Source organism: Schistocerca americana, chromosome 1 (assembly GCF_021461395.2).
Source record: "Schistocerca americana isolate TAMUIC-IGC-003095 chromosome 1, iqSchAmer2.1, whole genome shotgun sequence".
Taxonomy (NCBI): Eukaryota; Metazoa; Arthropoda; class Insecta; order Orthoptera; family Acrididae; genus Schistocerca; species Schistocerca americana.
Window position 1 is genome coordinate 236,240,837 of NC_060119.1, and position 18,849 is coordinate 236,259,685.

At 41.2% G+C, this 18,849-nt stretch overlaps 1 protein-coding gene across 1 annotated transcript in view; it reads left to right on the forward strand.

Annotated features, from left to right (window-relative positions):
- LOC124622102 (putative carbonic anhydrase 3) overlaps positions 1–18,849 on the forward strand; it is a 464,106-nt gene that overhangs the window by 291,733 nt on the left and 153,524 nt on the right. Inside the window, exon 2 of the mRNA XM_047147747.1 lies at positions 13,623–13,652. Within this exon, the coding sequence (XP_047003703.1) occupies positions 13,623–13,652 (30 nt within the window). The remainder of the gene's footprint in view (positions 1–13,622; positions 13,653–18,849) is intronic.

Sequence of the window (18,849 nt, forward strand, 5' to 3'; positions counted from 1 at the left end):
CCGAATTTTTCTTTTGTTTCCTTTACTGCTTGCTCAACATACGGATTGAATAACATCGGGGAGAGGCTACAACCCTGTCTCACTCCCTTCCCAACCGCTGCTTCCCTTTCATACCCCTCGACTCTTATAACTGCCATCTGGTTTCTGTACAAATTGTAAATAGCCTTTCGCTCCCTGTATTTTACCGCTGCCACCTTTAGAATTTGAAAGAGAGTATTCCAGTCAACATTGTCAAAAGCTCTCTCTAAGTCTACAAATGCTAGAAATGTAGGTTTGCCTTTCCTTAATCTATTTTCTAAGATAAGTCGTAGGGTCAGTATTGTTTCACGTGTTCCAATATTTCTGCGGAATCCAAACTGATCTTCCCCGAGGTCGGCTTCTACCAGTTTTTCCATTCGTCTGTAAAGAATTCGCGTTAGTATTTTGCAGCTGTGACTTATTAACCTGATAATTCGGTAATTTTCACATCTGTCAACACCTGCTTTCTTTGGGATTGGAATTATTATATTCTTCTTGAAGTCTCAGGGTATTTCGCCTGTCTCATACATCTTGCTCACCAGATGGTAGAGTTTTGTCAGGACTGGCTCTCCCAAGGCCGTCAGTAGTTCCAATGGGTCCCATACATATTTGAAAAGAGCAGTTTTTTTGGGTTCCGTGCTCCTTTCGATGAAAACGGAGTGCTTATAGGATCACTTTTTGTACGTCCGTCCGTGATAGTTTATTAGTTTCATAAATATTTGAGAAGAGCAGGTTTTGTGGATTCCGTACATCATTCGATGAAGACGGAATCCTCATAGATTCACTTTGTTGTCCGCCCGTCCCGGTCGGCCCGAGTGGCCGAGCGGTTCTTGGTGCTAAAGTCTGGAACCACGCGACCGCAACGGTCTCAGGTTCGAATCCTGCCTCGGGTATGGATGTGTGTGATGTCCTTAGGTTAGTTAGGTTTAGGTAGTTCTAAGTTCTAGGGGACTGATGACCTCAGAAGTTAAGTCCCATAGTGCTCAGAGCCATTTGAACCATTTTTCACATCGTCGTCGGAGCTGAATCGCTTCCCGGCCAAATGTTCTTTTAACCTAGGGAACAGGTGATAGTCCCTGGGCGCGAAGTCAGGCCTATAGGGTGGATGGGTGTGTAATTATGTTCCACTGAAACTGTTGCAGGAGAACAACGGTTTGCCGAGCGATGTGTGGGCGAGCGTTGTCGTGGAGAATGTGCACGCCCTTGCTCAACATTCCTCTTTTCCGGTCCTGAATTGCCCGTTTGAATTTTTTCGAGTCTCACAGTACCTGTCAGCGTTAATTGTGGTCCCAGCGATTCAGCTCCGACGACGAGGTGAAAGAAGAGGTTCATAAGTTTCTGAGCAGCATGGCGACGAGCTGGTATGACATGGGCATACAAAAACAGCCACAGCGTCTACAAAAATGCATCGTCAGAAATGGTGATTATGCCGAAAATAAGCTAAATGTTAAATCTGTAAACTGATGTAAACCATTGTAGAAATAAACATGTCTATGTACTTATAAAAACTAGGAGATCTTACTTTTGGGATTACCATCGTATATGACAGGAAAAAAAAATTTCTTTATTCATTTGTTATCCACCTTCAAACTTGAAATTGAAACAATCTGTAATTCTTCTAATGTTCTAATGAGTGTGAAATCTTATGGGACTTAACTGCTAAGGTCATCAGGCCCTAAGCGCCGGCCGAAGTGGCCGTGCGGTTAAAGGCGCTGCAGTCTGGAACCGCAAGACCGCTACGGTCGCAGGTTCGAATCCTGCCTCGGGCGTGGATGTTTGTGATGTCCTTAGGTTAGTTAGGTTTAACTAGTTCTAAGTTCTAGGGGACTAATGACCTCAGCAGTTGAGTCCCATAGTGCTCAGAGCCATTTTTTGAAGGCCCTAAGCTTACACACGAATTAACCTAAATTTTCCTAAGGACAAACACATACACCCATGCCCGAGGGAGGACTCGAACCTCCGCCGGGACCAGCCGCACAGTCCATGACTGCAGCCTTAGACCGCTAGGCTAATCCCACGCGGCTGTAATTCTTCATTGACGAAGCAATGGTAGAAGTCGAACAACAGGTAAGGAATGACTTTGTTGCTCGCATGATGCGTTTCGGATTTTTTCCATCATCAGACATCCAGAAACGATTGCTGCACTAGTCTTAGAATGTTTGTTTCACATAAAACTTAAAACGCCATGTCTAAGTGCAATAATAGCTCCTGGATATCTGATGGTGGGTAAATTCCGAAACCCATCATAGGAGCAATAAAGTCATTCCTTGCCTGTTGTTTCATTTTTCCCATTGCGGCCCAGTCACCCCTAATGGAAAACTGCTAATTACTATAAATACCGTCGGCTGCCTCCTGTATGACTTTATGTCACATTAATAGTATTGAAATTAAAACAGTCTCTAAAATCTCAGAATCCCTGGGACCGATGTCTTGCCAGTATCAATGTCGATAACAGGCAGAAGTAGTACAGATTTTCGATTTCCGGAATGGATGAACTGTCTGTATACATAATTAAGGTTATACGAATCCTCAATGCGCCAGCCCTACTCGCACCTGGAATATTTTTATGTGTAATGTACACAGGCGGCAATACTCTCGTATCGATATTTTGGTAGTAATGCTCTATTGTATAGACGTTCCTTGCACTTCGCTTACCAGACGATGGAGGTCACACGAGAGGAGCAGTATGACGCAATAAATTTCTGTGTTTATTTATTCCATACAGCCACTGAAACTTACGGAAAGCTGTAGCAAGCGTACGGTATAGATGGACTACCTCGTGCAACAGTGTTTAGATAGTTCAAGGACTTCAAAGAAGGCCAACTTGTCCGTGTTAAGCAAGGCGAGCTCGGTGTTTCGGCTTGCGCTGTCACTGAAGTCAGCATCAACACAGCTGCTGTGACTGTCCATGAGGACCGGCGGATAACATTGCGTAAACTCGGTGATGTGTTGAGAATTTCCTATGGCAGTGTCTTTAAGACTGTGGATGATCATCTGACAGGATCCGTGTTTGTGCCAGTTGGGTGCCACGTGTGTTGACACGCGAACAAAGGACTGTGCGGTTGGAGACAAGCCGTGGGGCGCTGCGTCTCTTTGCTGGTGGAGGGGAGGCGTTTCTGGAATCGATTATCACCAGCGATGAGTCTTGGCTGCATCATCATGAACCTGAAGGAAAACGAGCCAGCACAGTGTGGAAATCGCCAGGTTATCCAACATCAAAAATGGCGAAAGTTGTTCCGTTTGCGGGGAAAGTTATGGTAATCACATTAATCACATTTTTTGACTGACATTGAATGATTTACCAGCACGTGGTTCTCCCTCAAACCACTATTACAGTAGCATACCACACGTCAGTATTGGCTAATCTGAGGAAACACAATGCAAGAAAACGACCAGAACTTTCTCGGAGTAGGTGGCGCCTTCGTCATGACCGTGTGGGCGTCATGTCACAGATCAAGTAATACAGCTTCTGGCTTAATTCAAAACTGTGTTCCGCACCCACATTATAGCTCCGATCTTACACCCTGCGTTTCTTTTTATTCCCATCACTAAAGGCAAAGCTTCATGGCATTCGATTTGGGAGAACTGAAGCAGTGTTCAAGAAAACTGAGCGAATCTCAAGAACCTGACGAAGAATGGTATGCATCATGTGTAGGACTGGCATAGACGCTATAAAAAGTGGATTATAGTAAGAGGGGGAGCACTTTGAAAAAGACAATGTAAACAATGAGATGGAGTAATAAAGATCAGAGAAGGAAACCAGTTTCAGTCTTTGTTGATCAGCCCAGGTATTACTCGGCAAATCGAGCCGTAATCCCGACCGTAACGAGAAATAAGTGGTCAGGTAACCAGATACAGTCACATGCCTGTTTAGAGAGGGACAAGCACGGAAAGTGAATGCGGAAATGTTTTTGCAGGTAGATGTGATGGCTTGCTGTTAACGATATGGAATTATTATCGCTGAAAAGCAGACGGGAGTGACCAAGGTGACGGAATGTGGACGCAAAATGATAAAGCTGAGAAAGTGGATTACACGCAAATTACGGCAGGTGGGACACAATATCGAGCGGAGAGGGTTGCACAGATATTTTTATTTCGCTTTACTTGTTTGAACAAAATAATTATCTTCGCGCTATTACGTCGATGCTTTGGAAGATTAAACGGAAAACGGAATTGGTTTACATTTAAAAATATTTCTTTTTCGGGAATTAATTTTGTTCCATACCACGCATACGATAACACAGCCTGAAAAATTGATGCTGAAAGTTGATCATGAGTTGTTCTGTGAATCCGCGCGGTTCCGAAATCCGCGCTGGATTTCCAATAACAGATTACAATTCTGAAGCCTCGAAATAAAGTTTTTAACTTGTCGATAAAAATAAACATCACACTGCTGGCACACCGATGTGCAGTTTAGCGATATTAGTTCTACCGTGCAGAGCAGTCAGTCCTCGCCATCTATAAATGTGTTACCATGCATAACAGTATTAGCTTGTACATTCCAGGAAACCAATATCAGACAAAACTTGTTATCAGCAAGGAATGGTTTTAAAATGTTCTCAAGATATTTTTTGTGAACTTCAATTTACTGGATTTGGAGCAAGTGACGTAAACACTTTTTAACAAGTCGGTTAAACGATTGATCTCTTCTATACCCAAGGACCACATGAATCATTTGTTCATAATAAACACAGGAGAATTTCAGCCAACATTTGTCAAAACGCTGAGATAGAATACTGCACAATGTACGAATGCGTTATTTTACGAGGTGCATTCAAGTTCTAAGGCCTCCGATTTTTTTTCTCCGGACTGGAAAGAGATAGAAACATGCGCATTGTTTTAAAATGAGGCCGCGTTCATTGTCAATACGTCCCAGAGACGGCAGCACCGTACGGTAGATGGAATTTTACCGCCAGCAGCGAGAATGAGAACTGTTTTAAATACTTAAAATGGCGACGTTTTCCTTACTTGAACAGCCTGCATCATTCGTTTTCTGAATTTGCGTGGTGTGAAACCAATTGAAATTGATCGACAGTTGAAGGAGACATGTGGTGATGGAGTTATGGAAGTGTCGAAAGTGCGTTCGTGGGTGCGACAGTTTAATGAAGGCAGAACATCGTGTGACAACAAACCGAAACAACCTTGGGCTCGCACAAGCCGGTCTGACGACATGATCGAGAAAGTGGAGAGAATTGTTTTGGGGGATCGCCGAATGACTGTTGAACAGATCGCCTCCAGAGTTGGCATTTCTGTGGGTTCTGTGCACACAATCCTGCATGACGACCTGAAAATGCGAAAAGTGTCATCCAGGTGGGTGCCACGAATGCTGACGGACGACCACATGGCTGCCCGTGTGGCATGTTGCCAAGCAATGTTGACGCGCAACGACAGCATGAATGGGACTTTCTTTTCGTCGGTTCTGACAATGGATGAGACGTGGATGCCATTTTTCAATCCAGAAACAAAGCGCCAGTCAGCTCAATGGAAGCAAACAGATTCACCGCCACCAAAAAATTTCGGGTAACCGCCAGTGCTGAAAAAATGAAGGTGTCCATGTTCTGGGACAGCGAGGGCGTAATCCTTACCCATTGCGGTCCAAAGGGCACTATGGTAACAGGTGCATCCTACGAAAATGTTTTGAAGAACAAATTCCTTCCTGCACTGCAACAAAAACGTCCGGGAAGGGCTGCGCGTGTGCTGTTTCACCAAGACAACGCACCCGCACATCGAGCTAACGTTACGCAACAGTTTCTAGGTGATAACAACTTTGAAGTGATTCCTCATGCTCCCTACTCACCTGACCTGGCTCCTAGTGAGTTTTGGCTTTTTCCAACAATGAAAGACACTCTCCGTGGCCGCACATTCACCAGCCGTGCTGCTATTGCCTCAGCGATTTTCCAGTGGTCAAAACAGACTCCTAAAGAAGCCTTCGCCGCTGCCATGGAATCATGGCGCCAGCGTTGTGAAAAATGTATACGTCTGCAGGGCGATTACGTCGAGAAGTTACGTCAGTTTCATCGATTTCGGGTGAGTAGTTAATTAGAAAAAAAAATCGGAGGCCTTAGAACTTGAATGCACCTCGTATGTATACTACCAACTGCGACAAGGGTTCATTTTTCTCCCTTAAGCGATAAAGTGCGTCGAATGCTGGTCTTCGAAGCACTCTTGCTCGGTATTGTTTTCGTGTAGAGAGGCCTAACATTTTAATTCTTTACTAATCCAAGTCGTATGAGTAATTTATTTACCTACCTTGCTACTATTCCGTATTGATTTACTTGCCTGTGTTGAAAAAATCAGCAGCCGGCTGAAGAAAAAAGGCACCTAGTGCCTGTTTCAGAAGAGTAGAATTATAGTATTATTAACGTGCATCAAAAATATGCATGTGTACGTACCGTAATACTATTGTCATATCAATCATAGTACACGTACAAATGTGGTATTAAGGTCTCCAAACAACAAGTGCAGACGTCATATATTAACCGTCCTATTCTTCCCAGTTTCGAAACGAAAAGTTTGCACTTGGAAATCGAACACAGGTTCTCTGCTTCCCAGCCAAAAGCCATGGTCACTATGCCAGTGGCGCTTTCATTGCACAGGGTTTACATAACGGGTACGTTAAGAGACAGACGAAAAAATTCTTCCTTCGATTTTCAGGAAAATATGCGTTTGCGGACCCTATATATTATGATGAAAAGTGCTAAGTGTTCCATTATCTACCGAACTTATCAATCTTAACAAGATTCGTGACGTGAACTTTTGGAGCAGTTTTCCCAAAAACGAGGAAGCGTTGAGCCAAAATATATTAGTCTTTCGTTTTAAGTTATACGCAGGCGACCTGCCAAATACGAGCCGAATCGCTTGGCTGTGTGTAAGGCACTCCCCTTGTTAATGGGCAAGTTTCATCGTTGCCGAGTCATACCGGCGATGTGCGAACAACGAGGTGACAGTGTAACATATTCTGACGGTACACCATTGCCACAGAGACAAGTGGAAAGCCCAAGGTATCCACGAACTTGGGAGACGGAGTGTCCCACGACATGGCAGCAATGAAACACGTTGATGTCGCACGTCTTGCCCATCTCTCACTAGACGGCCAGTACGAGGTCTGATGAACTCCGCTGTCACGTAACAAGCTGAGAAGTTCTTTTGAACGTAATGAGACGGCTGCTCTAGCCCTCCAACACAGCACGTATCTCTAGACTGGTTGCTCATGAGAGTAGTAGCATAGCGTAGTGCTTTCAATTTACCCCAAGAAAATCAGATGAATCCCAGTTTTCAATATATTTTTTTCGGGAATTTCTTATTAAACCTTCTTCATTATGCGTGCCGCTTTTCCTTTCACTGCTTCGACGGACTTAAATCTTATTCCTTTTAATGCATATTTGACCTTCGGGAATGGATACAAGTCACATGCTGCTAGGTGGCGTGAATAAGGTGGTAGGTTTAAAACAGGTATGCTGTACTCCGCTAGAAACATCTTAACAGACACTGCGGTATGAGCCGGTGTGCTGTCCTGATGCAGAAGACTTGTTCTTACACAGTTCGGATCGCTTTTTCCTTATTTTCTAACTGAATTGAGAAAGAACCTCAAGGTAGTAGTGTTGATTAATAGTTCGACTTTCAGGAACCCAGTACAGATTCACAACTCCATGAATACCGTAAAAAAATCGTCCTCGCTTCCAGTCTTGTTTTGCTCATTCGAACTTTTTCACTTTCGGCGAAGTTGGGCGCTTCCAGTACATGGATTGACTCTTAGTTTCTGGATCATAAGTGAAAAACCATGATTCGTCACATGTTATCACTCTTTCCAAGAAATTAGGATAATTTTAATGGTTTTTTATTCGATCGTGAAGGTTTCCGGTACCAGTTTCGCACACTCTTGTCCCGTGCTAAATTGATTTTATAAAATTTCCCTTACGTGTTTTTTTTTTCAATTCCTGCAGTTTCAGTAATCGATCGAACCCTCAACCGACGGTCAGGTCGAATCAGATTACCTACCTTTTCGACATGTTCATCCGTTTTTGATGTTCAAATGCATCCCGGAATTGCGTCAACTTCAACGTCTTGTCGGCCATCGAGGAAAGGCTTGAAACGCTCAAAACGTCGTGTGCGAGATAAGCAGTCTTCGCCATAAACTTCATTAGTAAAAGATAGGTGGCAGCAGTGGTTTTTCCAGCTCTCATGTAAAACTTCACGACAGTTCATTGCTCTGTTATTACAATTATCATCTCTACGGTAAAACAAACGAAGGCCAAGACCACAGTGATTTGTCTACATACACCAGAGATGCCGCAATCGACTGAGAAGGCTTCACACTTCACAGCCATTGGTCGTTCATCCTTGGTGCGTGCGTACTTACTCTGTGACTGTGTCAGTCTCGTTACTTTGTAGCCTTACTTCGTATGTAGGAGCATCTTCGTCAAGTACATAAGAAAAACTTCAGGTGAAAAAATTAAGTGTAACACCATTAATACAACATTCATGGCGTAATACTTTTCTGTGAAAGTAGAAATAAGGTTGAGGCCGAAGTAGAATGAAAATTTAGAACACGGATAACTTAATTAGGAAGAGTTTCGTCCAGAATAGCGGTTAACAGTTATGTATACATGAATGTACACTTCCCGGCGTATATGGATGACGAAATCTTCTCTCCCTCCATTCGGGTGGCTGCGTCGAAGTTCGGCAAATTGCATTGGGCAGCAAGAGAGTGTATATGAACAACACTTCGAAGTCGTTTTTTTAATTGGTGCGTCTTCTGCTAATTCAGTCGGAGGAGCTAGCCCGCATAACTGCCACGTTAGGTTGGTTGCCTACATGGCTGTTACTACTCCGCAGCCACTGGTGTAGTGTGTGTGTGTGTGTGTGTGTGTGTGTGTGTGTGTGTGTGTGTGTGTGTGAAAGTAGGGGATGCAACGGGGAGAGGATGTTTCAACGAGTGGCATGGTCTTACTGAGCAGGACTAGAACTGAAATGAGATTAGCGACAAACTAAAAATCAGAGTTGTGAACCACGTACCGGTTCGAGGAGCATTCAGTAAGTAAGGCAAAACATTTTTTTCTTGGCCAATTTCGGTTGAAAATATTCGGAATTTATTGTGGGATATCGTGTAATGTTCCTGCTTCAGCTCCTATAGTTTCATGATGTTCCGATAGGTGGGGGCAATATATGTAGCCTTCAAAAGAGTTGTAACGGAGGTGCCCTCCAAACAGAGAGCAGTCATTGAGTTTCTTTTGGCGAAAAACCAAAGCATCGCAGATATTCATAGTCGCTTGCAGAATGTCTACGGAGATCTCACAGTGAACAAAAGTACGGTGAGTCTATGGACGGGGCGTTTGTCATCATCGCAACAAGGTAGCGCAGACCTGTCCGACTTCCCACGTGCCGTTCGACCGCACACAGCTCTGACTCGTGCAATGTTGCACTGTGCAGAGCAGAGACTCCCATTAGAGGTGATCAATAGATTACAATCAAAACCTTCCGTGCTCAACATGACATCTCTGTTGGTAGTGCTGACACACTCGTCCACCAGATGGGGTACTCAGAGGTGTGTGCCCGCTGGTTTCCTCGACACCTAACAGATCACCATAAAGAGCAACGAAGCACCATCGCTGCGAAACTGCTTGCACTTTACGAAGCTGATAGTGACAATTTTTATCGAACATCGTCACAGCATCTTTGCCAGTTTTTGTTCCAGTAAATCCTGTCCTGTTTCCGAGGCTGGCGTTGAGTATCCTGACAGATATAGAAATAGATGCCCGTTTATCAGCAGCAAACAAGACACTTTTTAGTTTCATCAAAATTCTAAGAAAAAGATCACTTAGCAGTAACTTCAAAATCCGCTTATATCAATCGACCATTATACCTGTGATGTTATACGGATGTGAAACATCAATATTTAAAAAGAAAGATGAAGAAAAACTGTTACTATTCGAATGAAAAGTACTAAGGAAAATTTTTGGTCCTGTATACGACGAAGATAACATGGAATGGAGAATAAAAAGAAATGAAGAATTAAGAGAGCTGTACAAACACCGTAACAACGTCGAAGTGCTCAAGAGGAGATGGTTGAATTGGGCAGGCCATATAGCAAGAATGACAGAGAATAGACTACCTAGAATGGCTTTCAGCAGAACAATAGATGGAACGCGAGGAAGAAGGAGACCCAGAATCAGATGACGGGATAACATTCGGGAGGACACAACTAGGATGAACAGCAACAGCAACTGGACAAACAGCGCATTTGACAGACAGAAGTGGAAGAGGCTCATAGAGCAGGCGCATAGTCGATAAGGCCCTTGCCACATGTAAAGTAAAGTAAAGTAAATCGTCACAGCAACGGGACATGTGTTCATCACTTTAAACCGGAAACAATCCACAGAGTGGCACCACACCACCTCGCCTCCGGAGAAAAAGTTCGAAGCTGCATCTTCATCCAGTAAAGTCATGGTAATGATTCTCTGGAACTCTGAAGGGGTTATTCTGTTTGATTTCCCTTCTCACTATGCAACAATCAACTCTGAAGTGTACTGTGCTACCCCTAGGAACTTGAAGAAACGACATCAGCGTGTTCGACTGCACAAAAATGCAACGCAAGGCCTCGTACCGGTCTGTGCTCACCATAAGACCTCACAAAACTTCATTGGACAGCTCTTCCTCATCCACCCTACAGCCCGGATCTCGCATCTCCCGACTTCCATCCGTTTGTCCCAATAGAGGGTGCACTCCGCGGGAAGCAGTACGTGGATGATGGGGAAGTTATTGATGCTGCAAGACGTTGGATCCGACGTCAATCGTTAGAGAGCACCAAGCGGACATACGGGCCCTCCCAGTGAGGTGGCGCAAAGTCGTCGCATGGAACGGAGAGTATGTTGAAAAACAGGATGCTGTAACCAAAAGAATGGGGAATAATATGGTGTACTGCAATCCTGAATAAAATCAACCTAGTTTCAGAAAAAATGTGTTGCATTACAAATTGAACGCCCCTCGTAGAAGAAAGGATAGTAACGCATGACGGATAAGCATGAAGGAACTAAAGACAAGGGTATCGAAGCGTATAGGATGTGGTGTTATAGCGGGAGCTTAAAACCTGATAAAATACGAATTGAGAAGGTTCTCGTCAGTAGTGACGAGGAAAGGAGATGTGGAAAACTAACTAGAAGAAGGGGCTGGATAGTGGTATGTGTGTTAGAACATCGTAGAAATACCTCCATTGTAATAAGCTGTAGGCGGTAAAAATTGGACGAGAAAACAGAGATTGGGACATGTCCAACAAATAATTGAGGTCGTTTTCAGTGGATGGCTAATCACTTCTGGACGAGCCGACAACAACTGGATCACAGGTGGCTGTTGTTCAGTTCAGGTAGCTGCGTCACCCCACACATCACAAAAGGTGAAGCTGTCATCAACTCGAAGATTGGTGTGAACGCCACAATCCTTCACTAGGCATGGACGCATTGGAGGTGATAAGCCGCTCCCTTCCTTCGAGCTACAAAGTTTCTTACCCAGCCAGTTATAGTAGACTTTCAGTATATCATAGACTGCGAATTATGGTGCAGCTCACCATTTTCAGAATAATAAACATTACTACTGAGGAAAGAAGTGATAAATACCACAAAAATAACAGAAATAACTGACGATCGAACCTGACACTTTTGGAAACGAAATTTGGCACTTTTCCAGGGAACCAATAATTGCGTCGTCCGCAGACCAAATGCACGCTAAATGTAATACTGAAAGAGCCAGTTGAATCAAAGCTGCTCCATGTTAAAAATGTACCGTGTTGTAAGAGTAAGCAACTTGTATGGGAATATGCTTGCCATTTACACATTACAACTATTTTTATTTAAGAACTGCTCCTTTTTTTAGTGTTTACTAAGAAGAGATAATTTATTCAGGACATGAAAACTGATGCTGTCTGTAAGACATTCCCGTGCGTATATTGTAAAATATGTTTGTGCCTGTGTATTCTATTCCTTTCTGTATGGTATCATAGGTAGGATCTGTAGACCAGGACTGGCCAAACCATGGCCCGTAGGTGTCCAGACACTGGCCCGTGGATGTCTTTGGACAGCACCATCCCCAATATGTGGAGCGTACCTGCGGATAATTTCGCCTCTAGTAACCATCGTATCGGTATAGAGATAGTTTGAATTGTAGTTCATGAAACCGCAGTTTCAGTACACGAGTGGTTGTCATCCGCACGATTGTTTGTTGTGTGCACAAGGCTGGTTCGAGGGCATTTTCTCACACAACCGACATGACATTCACTGGTGTCGGTTTTTGGTGCTCATTGTGATATGCACTGATTTCGAATCTTGCACGCACGTGCCTCTGGCGCCCCTCCAGCTTGGTGCCTCAAACATTGCCTTGTGTCACTTTGGCGTTAAACCAGCCATTTGTATTACAAAATACTGTAGTGATGTAAATAAGAAACCAATAACGTGACCGAAATTTTTGATGTGATGGAATTTGCCTTCGAAGTCTGGCAATAACAGTGTTGTGGTACTTCAGTTGTTTAGCGCCTTCTTGTATGGTAAGTCTCAGTTTTCTCACTACGAACAATTATTCTAACATTTCAGTATGATTTATGCTAGCAAAAAGAGGTTGTGTATAAGGAGTATTCAAACCAAAGAAGACAACACGGTATTATTTTTCCAGGTATCGGTGATAAAGCTGTGCGCATAATTTGCATTATAGACATCGCAGTTCTCAAATAACGTAGTCTCAAGCCGTATTTTAACGTAATACATCCTGAAGACTGTGGTGATCTTCCTGAAGATGCTAGAATATCAAATTATAGTACAGTTGAAAAACTAACATAACATCGTGGCGCAATGAAGAACTGTCATCTTACTCGCTACGCAAACTTAATTTTCTATACACTCTCAATAAACCGATTTCAATGCATAAAATAGACAATGTAATAACACCCATGATAACTTAGACCCCTCTGTTAAACTCAAATTTTGTCGAATACTGGGCAGAGTGTCTACTGCCATTTTCGTTTACCATATGTAGCAAAGAAATGAATTGCCTGTAGTGAAAAGATGTAGAACTCTCCACACAAATGGTTTGAAATTAAATCCTATTGTTCCCGTATGTTAGCTATACAAAGCGAAGAGACGTTTGGAGATTATACTGCCATATGAATACCAGGAAATCGACTCAGTTTGGGTCTGTGTGCTCAACTTCTATTCAACACGAGAAGAAACTGTACATGGCAAAGTGGCGCCTTGGCAAATATACAAACATGAAAAACTAAGTGCTAGAACATTGGTGGGTAGCAAAGTTATTACTAAACTGATACTTTTCAAATATTTCACGTTGCGCCCATAGCTCGTCTGGGCATTCATTTTAATTTATCGAAATTGCAGCTTTTATAAACAATTTTCCTTTGAGTATATATAACTCTACCATTTACTGTCAGTTATCTTTGATCAAAATATCAGCTTAATCAGTTGTGCCTCATTATTAGTGTAAGCTATGTAGAAAATAAAAGAGAGGATAATTTGGCGTCACATCGTTTATGTATTTAAGCGTATTGTCTCGTACACCTTTATATTCATATTTTACTGCCTCTGATAAGATTATTTTTCTTGTTGCAGGTGCTAACTGGGGATACAAAGGCTTAGATGGTAAGTAAAACACTGTTCTTTTGTTTCGTTTACTATGAAACTGGATGATTTAGTGTCATTATCTAGAAGCATGAAGTATCAGGTACAATTAAACACTTCAACGACGTCAGATACCTAAGAGGTCTGCGATGAAAAATTTAAGAATAGTAAACGAGAACAAGAGTCTGGGATGGATAGAGATAGAGAACACCCTCTTATTATAGGTGAATAACACTATAAAAATCTATAGACAGTGGTCAACTGGCTTGCACTAAACGTTCAAGCTACACTTGGGAGATCCCATTATGATGTTGTCGTACAGTTTTAAATAAAAACTGTTAAATAATTGAATAATAGTTGTGATTGGTTGAATCAAAAGTTACATTTAACCTGAGCACATTTATTTAGCACATAGGTAAAACCTTATACAACAGATGTCGCCCTTATTGCCTGCATCCCCTGCCTGACGCCACATCCGCCAGCTACCAGTGTGTGTGTTCACTACACAGTATACCATGTCAAATATACCCCTGACCTTATGCTGAAATACATTATTATATATTAACGTAGGCCGTGACGTCTACTGTCATAATACCCCCAAAATTTTCATATGAATAAAATGAGCAGCAAAATTTTTAAGCAGGTGGCTGCTGCTCGTAATGTAAGTAGTGATGACACAACGGATAAAATAAAATTATGGGTCGTGTTCAGAGAGAAAACCAAATGACATTATCATACTAACACAGTAATAATGCTAATAACATGCTGAAAACACTGAACTAAAAGGCTACAAAGTAAAAAATAATAGTAGGTTTCCATTTTATAACTATTTACACAGTGTTCACGAAACGTATCTGTCCACTTGATTAGTGTTAACTCCATGTCAATAATCTCTGTGGCATTCCTTGTGTTTGCAGTAAAAAAATAAAAAATTTAATAACTCTTATACATTAAAATGGTACCTAACCTCAGTTTTAACTAAAAACATTGATCAATTCTTGAGAATGCAAAAAAATTATATTTTCCATATATCTGCATTCATGGATCTATAATAAAAACAGGCATTCCGTCTCAAACAAATTACTTTTTTAAAAAAAAAAAAACTTTTGGTTTAAGCAGTGATAGCGGAAGATTCTTCAGAGGAGCACATATTCCAATCATAACAAAAAATCAAAATTCACTCTAGATTTTTCGTGGAACCACTTAAAATGTTCTTGAGTTCTTGACTGTACTGTCACACCATACTGTATTGTTTCCTTGCTGCAGAGCACCAGAGCTGAACCTCTTCTGATTCCTCCAGCGCTCTTGTCCAGGGTAGCTTGAGTTTTATGGACACACAAATGATTTAAAATTAGCATCGAGTATGCTGCTCACTCACTCATCACATTCATCCATTTTAGTCACTTCAGCATAAAGTCAAAAACAAACTACCAAGTTCGCCGGCCGGAGTGGCCGTGCGGTTCTACGCGCTACAGTCTGGAACCGAGCGACCGCTACGGTCGCAGGTTCGAATCCTGCCTTGGGCACGGATGTGTGTGATGTCCTTAGGTTAGTTAGGTTTAATTAGTTCTAAGTTGTAGACGACTGATGACCTCAGAAGTTAAGTCGCATAGTGCTCAGAGCCATTTGAATCATTTTTTGAAACTACCAAGTTCAGTTGAACAATTGTAATACAAAATATAGAAAACTATACAGATATTATAAAAAAAATTAAATTCATAAAATTGAATGCTCAGTTGAGAGCCTTAGTCCAGCATTTGATTTAAAGAATGATGAAAATGCTGATGTATCTAATTTATCCAGTTTATATCCTGACCCCAATAAAGAAATATGCTGTAACATAAAGGAGCACATCCTAACAAACACAATATAATCATTAATATAGCCAGGTCTACCCAAGTGAATAAACACAATCTCCCATATCTCATCTGTCATCACAAATAAACCATATTTTTCTTTCAGTTCCCATTAAACAGCACCTTTTTCATAACTTCAGAATAAATGAATAATAACCACCTTTAAAATTATGAAAACAAAATAAGGTTCCCCCCAAAAAAATTCTTTAGTAAACTTTCCCAAATGCTGCAAATCAGTATCACTTAATAAAACTAAAATTCAGAGAAACATACAAAAATAATTAAAAACCGGCAGTCATAATTTTTATACTCTCAGGCACTTCATCACACACTCATTTCTTATATATCTTCAAAACTGTGGACCTTCTCTGGAGCCTTTCTAATAATTCAGATAGTTGCTCCTTCTGTGCTTCATTTATTCCCTCAATCCCTTTAATACTATCATTAATTGCACAAACTGCCTTTTGGTTACAATTCATGCCAGTTCCACAATCCATAGTCGTCAGCAGACTAATGGCACCGTTGGACTGAAGCCACAATTTCTTTTCCTAGTAAAACCTTGTTAAATAGAGCTGTAAAACTGTTATCATGTACTTTAATTCAAACAGTTGCCTGCTGCAGTTAATCATGGCAATTACTTTTGTCATCTGTTCCACACTTAACATAAAATTCAGACTCGGATCTGGGATTACTAAACGTGGTTGACTAAAGCCAACATCATCTATTCCGATATTAGGAATACCTGCCTTCTTACTGGCTTGCTTAGCTTACTTGCTGTCCCATGTATCTTCACCCAAGTAATTGGCATCCCAACTAACTGAGTGTGTGCTCTTATGTGATCTAAAAACATTTCTGACAAATCGCAAACCTGACTCCCTGTATCTAGTAAAACCTCTGCTTCAAAATCACCTAGTTTTATGCCAATCACAGGTTGTATTCTAGTACTAATTCTCTCCTCAAGTTTCTCTTCCTCTAACAGATTGATCTTAACTTCTTCAAAATTATCTTTCTTAGCAACAGACTAACTGATAGCTGCACTACTTTCCAACATAAGAGGGTCTATTTCCAAATCATCCCCAAAACCTTTATTATAAATAATTATGCTAGAAATATTTTGTCTTACATTGCCTTGCAAACTTAATTTATTGGAATTTCAATAATTTACACATGTATTCTGGCACAGGCAAGTTAACTCTTCCCAGTCCACATGACTGTCGATATTTCCATGTTTATTAAACCAGCTGTTCTCGTCTATAGTCTCATGTTCTTGCTGCAATTTATTAGTTACTACAAGTCATCATATCCTTATAACTTTCCTCACCAAGCTTATGTACTGTATATTCTCTCCCATTTTCTATTAAATCACTTATGCGTGAACTTAACCTCGCTTGGTTTCATTGTATCATCTTCATTTTTCCCAACTATTGCATCTGATTTTATGACCAGAAAGACTTCAGCCTCATTGACACCTTCTACATTATCAAAAAGACGGCTACATCATTGTCTGAGTCACTACCAACTTGATTAACATTCACTTCATTGTTAACATAAATAAAATCATCAACAACATCAATACGAAAAGCTGAAACCTTATCATAAGTAATATTTTTTACTTATGAAACCATGGAATTCTAACCTCCTCAAAATTACACATGACTCATTTCCTCATCTCACATTCATTCACATTATCTGTCTGCTGCAAACATTTTTCCTCACCACTTCCTTTCAGTGGTGCCACATCCAGACTGATATACACACTACATTCTGCCCCCTTAAAGACACTAACAGTATCATCTACCACAAGCTTATTACTTTCCGCCTGTTTTGCTTTTTCCTTTGATTAATATAAAAATCTTGCTAGAATTACACTTTTCCAAAATGTCTATCCATAAATAACATCACCACAGGTCTTGGCTGATTTTTACCTACTGCCTGACCTTGTTTGGTCCGTGTTCAAATCTCGGCCTTATTCACCCCAATGTGGACCTCCAGTGGCATACCTACTGGTTTCCTGTATTTGAACCTACTGTTTCCCCTCTGTCGCGCGGAATCTGTTTTTTCTGATTCCTCAAATCTCTCTTCCATGCTTCCCGTGCCATGGCCTATGCTGCCTGTTGTAGTTTTCTTTATTCCTCCTGAATCCTGAATTGTCATGCACATTTATATTTCTGTCCCCATGCATTTCCCTTTGCCAGTTCTGCCCGCCATTGTTCAAACATATAGCATTATCTATCCTTTCTATGTATTGTAGGAAGTTTTCTTTGCCTTCATTTGGTGGATTAATTAAATCCCATTGAATATTATCAGGCAGGCTTCACTGTTATGTAGAAATAGTTATTAACGTATCTTAACTTTTCAATTTTTCTATACAGGACACTCTCATGCTTTGTCTAACTTGTCTGCATGGTAAACTATTCAAAAACTGTTTTTAGATCCTACATTTCTTTGCTTCTACCAAGTACCTGTGCAGAAATCCTCTTAGCCACTATTCCGATTCCTCATTATAAGGCTTCACCGTCTAACAAATATTTCACAAAACTGATTTTATCTTCATCATTAGTCCGATTTAATATCCTACCTTTACAACCACGTAGGAAACTATAGGATAGTATTTACCAACAATATTGAAATTTTTCATTCTTGGATTGCTAATAAAAGGTATCATAGGAACACAGTTTACTACTCTTCCTTGCGACAGATTTAACAACTTCAACTCCATACAGTTTATTTTTTGTGCTACATTAGCCTCCACCGTCGCTTCCGTTTAATTATTCAACTCCCCCTGGTTGAAGGGTTTCTAATTGACTCACATCTACATTGGTTAAAACTTAATCAGTACTATTTTTTAGATTACATTCAAGCTTTGCTTCCAGTTCGGAAATTGTGCTCCCAACTTGCGATCTATGCTACCGATGTTGTCGATAAATTCCCCATTAAATCTTACACTTTCGTTTGAATCTTTCTATCTCTGATTTCAGCTTGTTTTCAAAGTCATTTACTCGACTATTCCACATACTTACAATTACCTGGATACCATTCTTAAATGTCATTCCCTGCTCTTTAACACTCTGCATACTCTCCACCACTGGGCCATTCACTAGCAATAGCTTGCAATATTAAAGTTATAGTATCAACTTTCGTTCACAGCTACTAGTTCGACTTATACTAATCTCATTATCAGAAGATCGTCATCACTGGTGACTCTGCTCTCACAAAACTGAACTATTCTTTTTCGTGCCTTTTCTGAACACACAGTGTCTAAAAGGAACGTAACGCTACACATGGCAGTTAACCTTTCGCCATTTGTACATAACGTTCGATGATGAACTGGTTATAGGCGCCCCCTTTGTCGTCAGCGCATA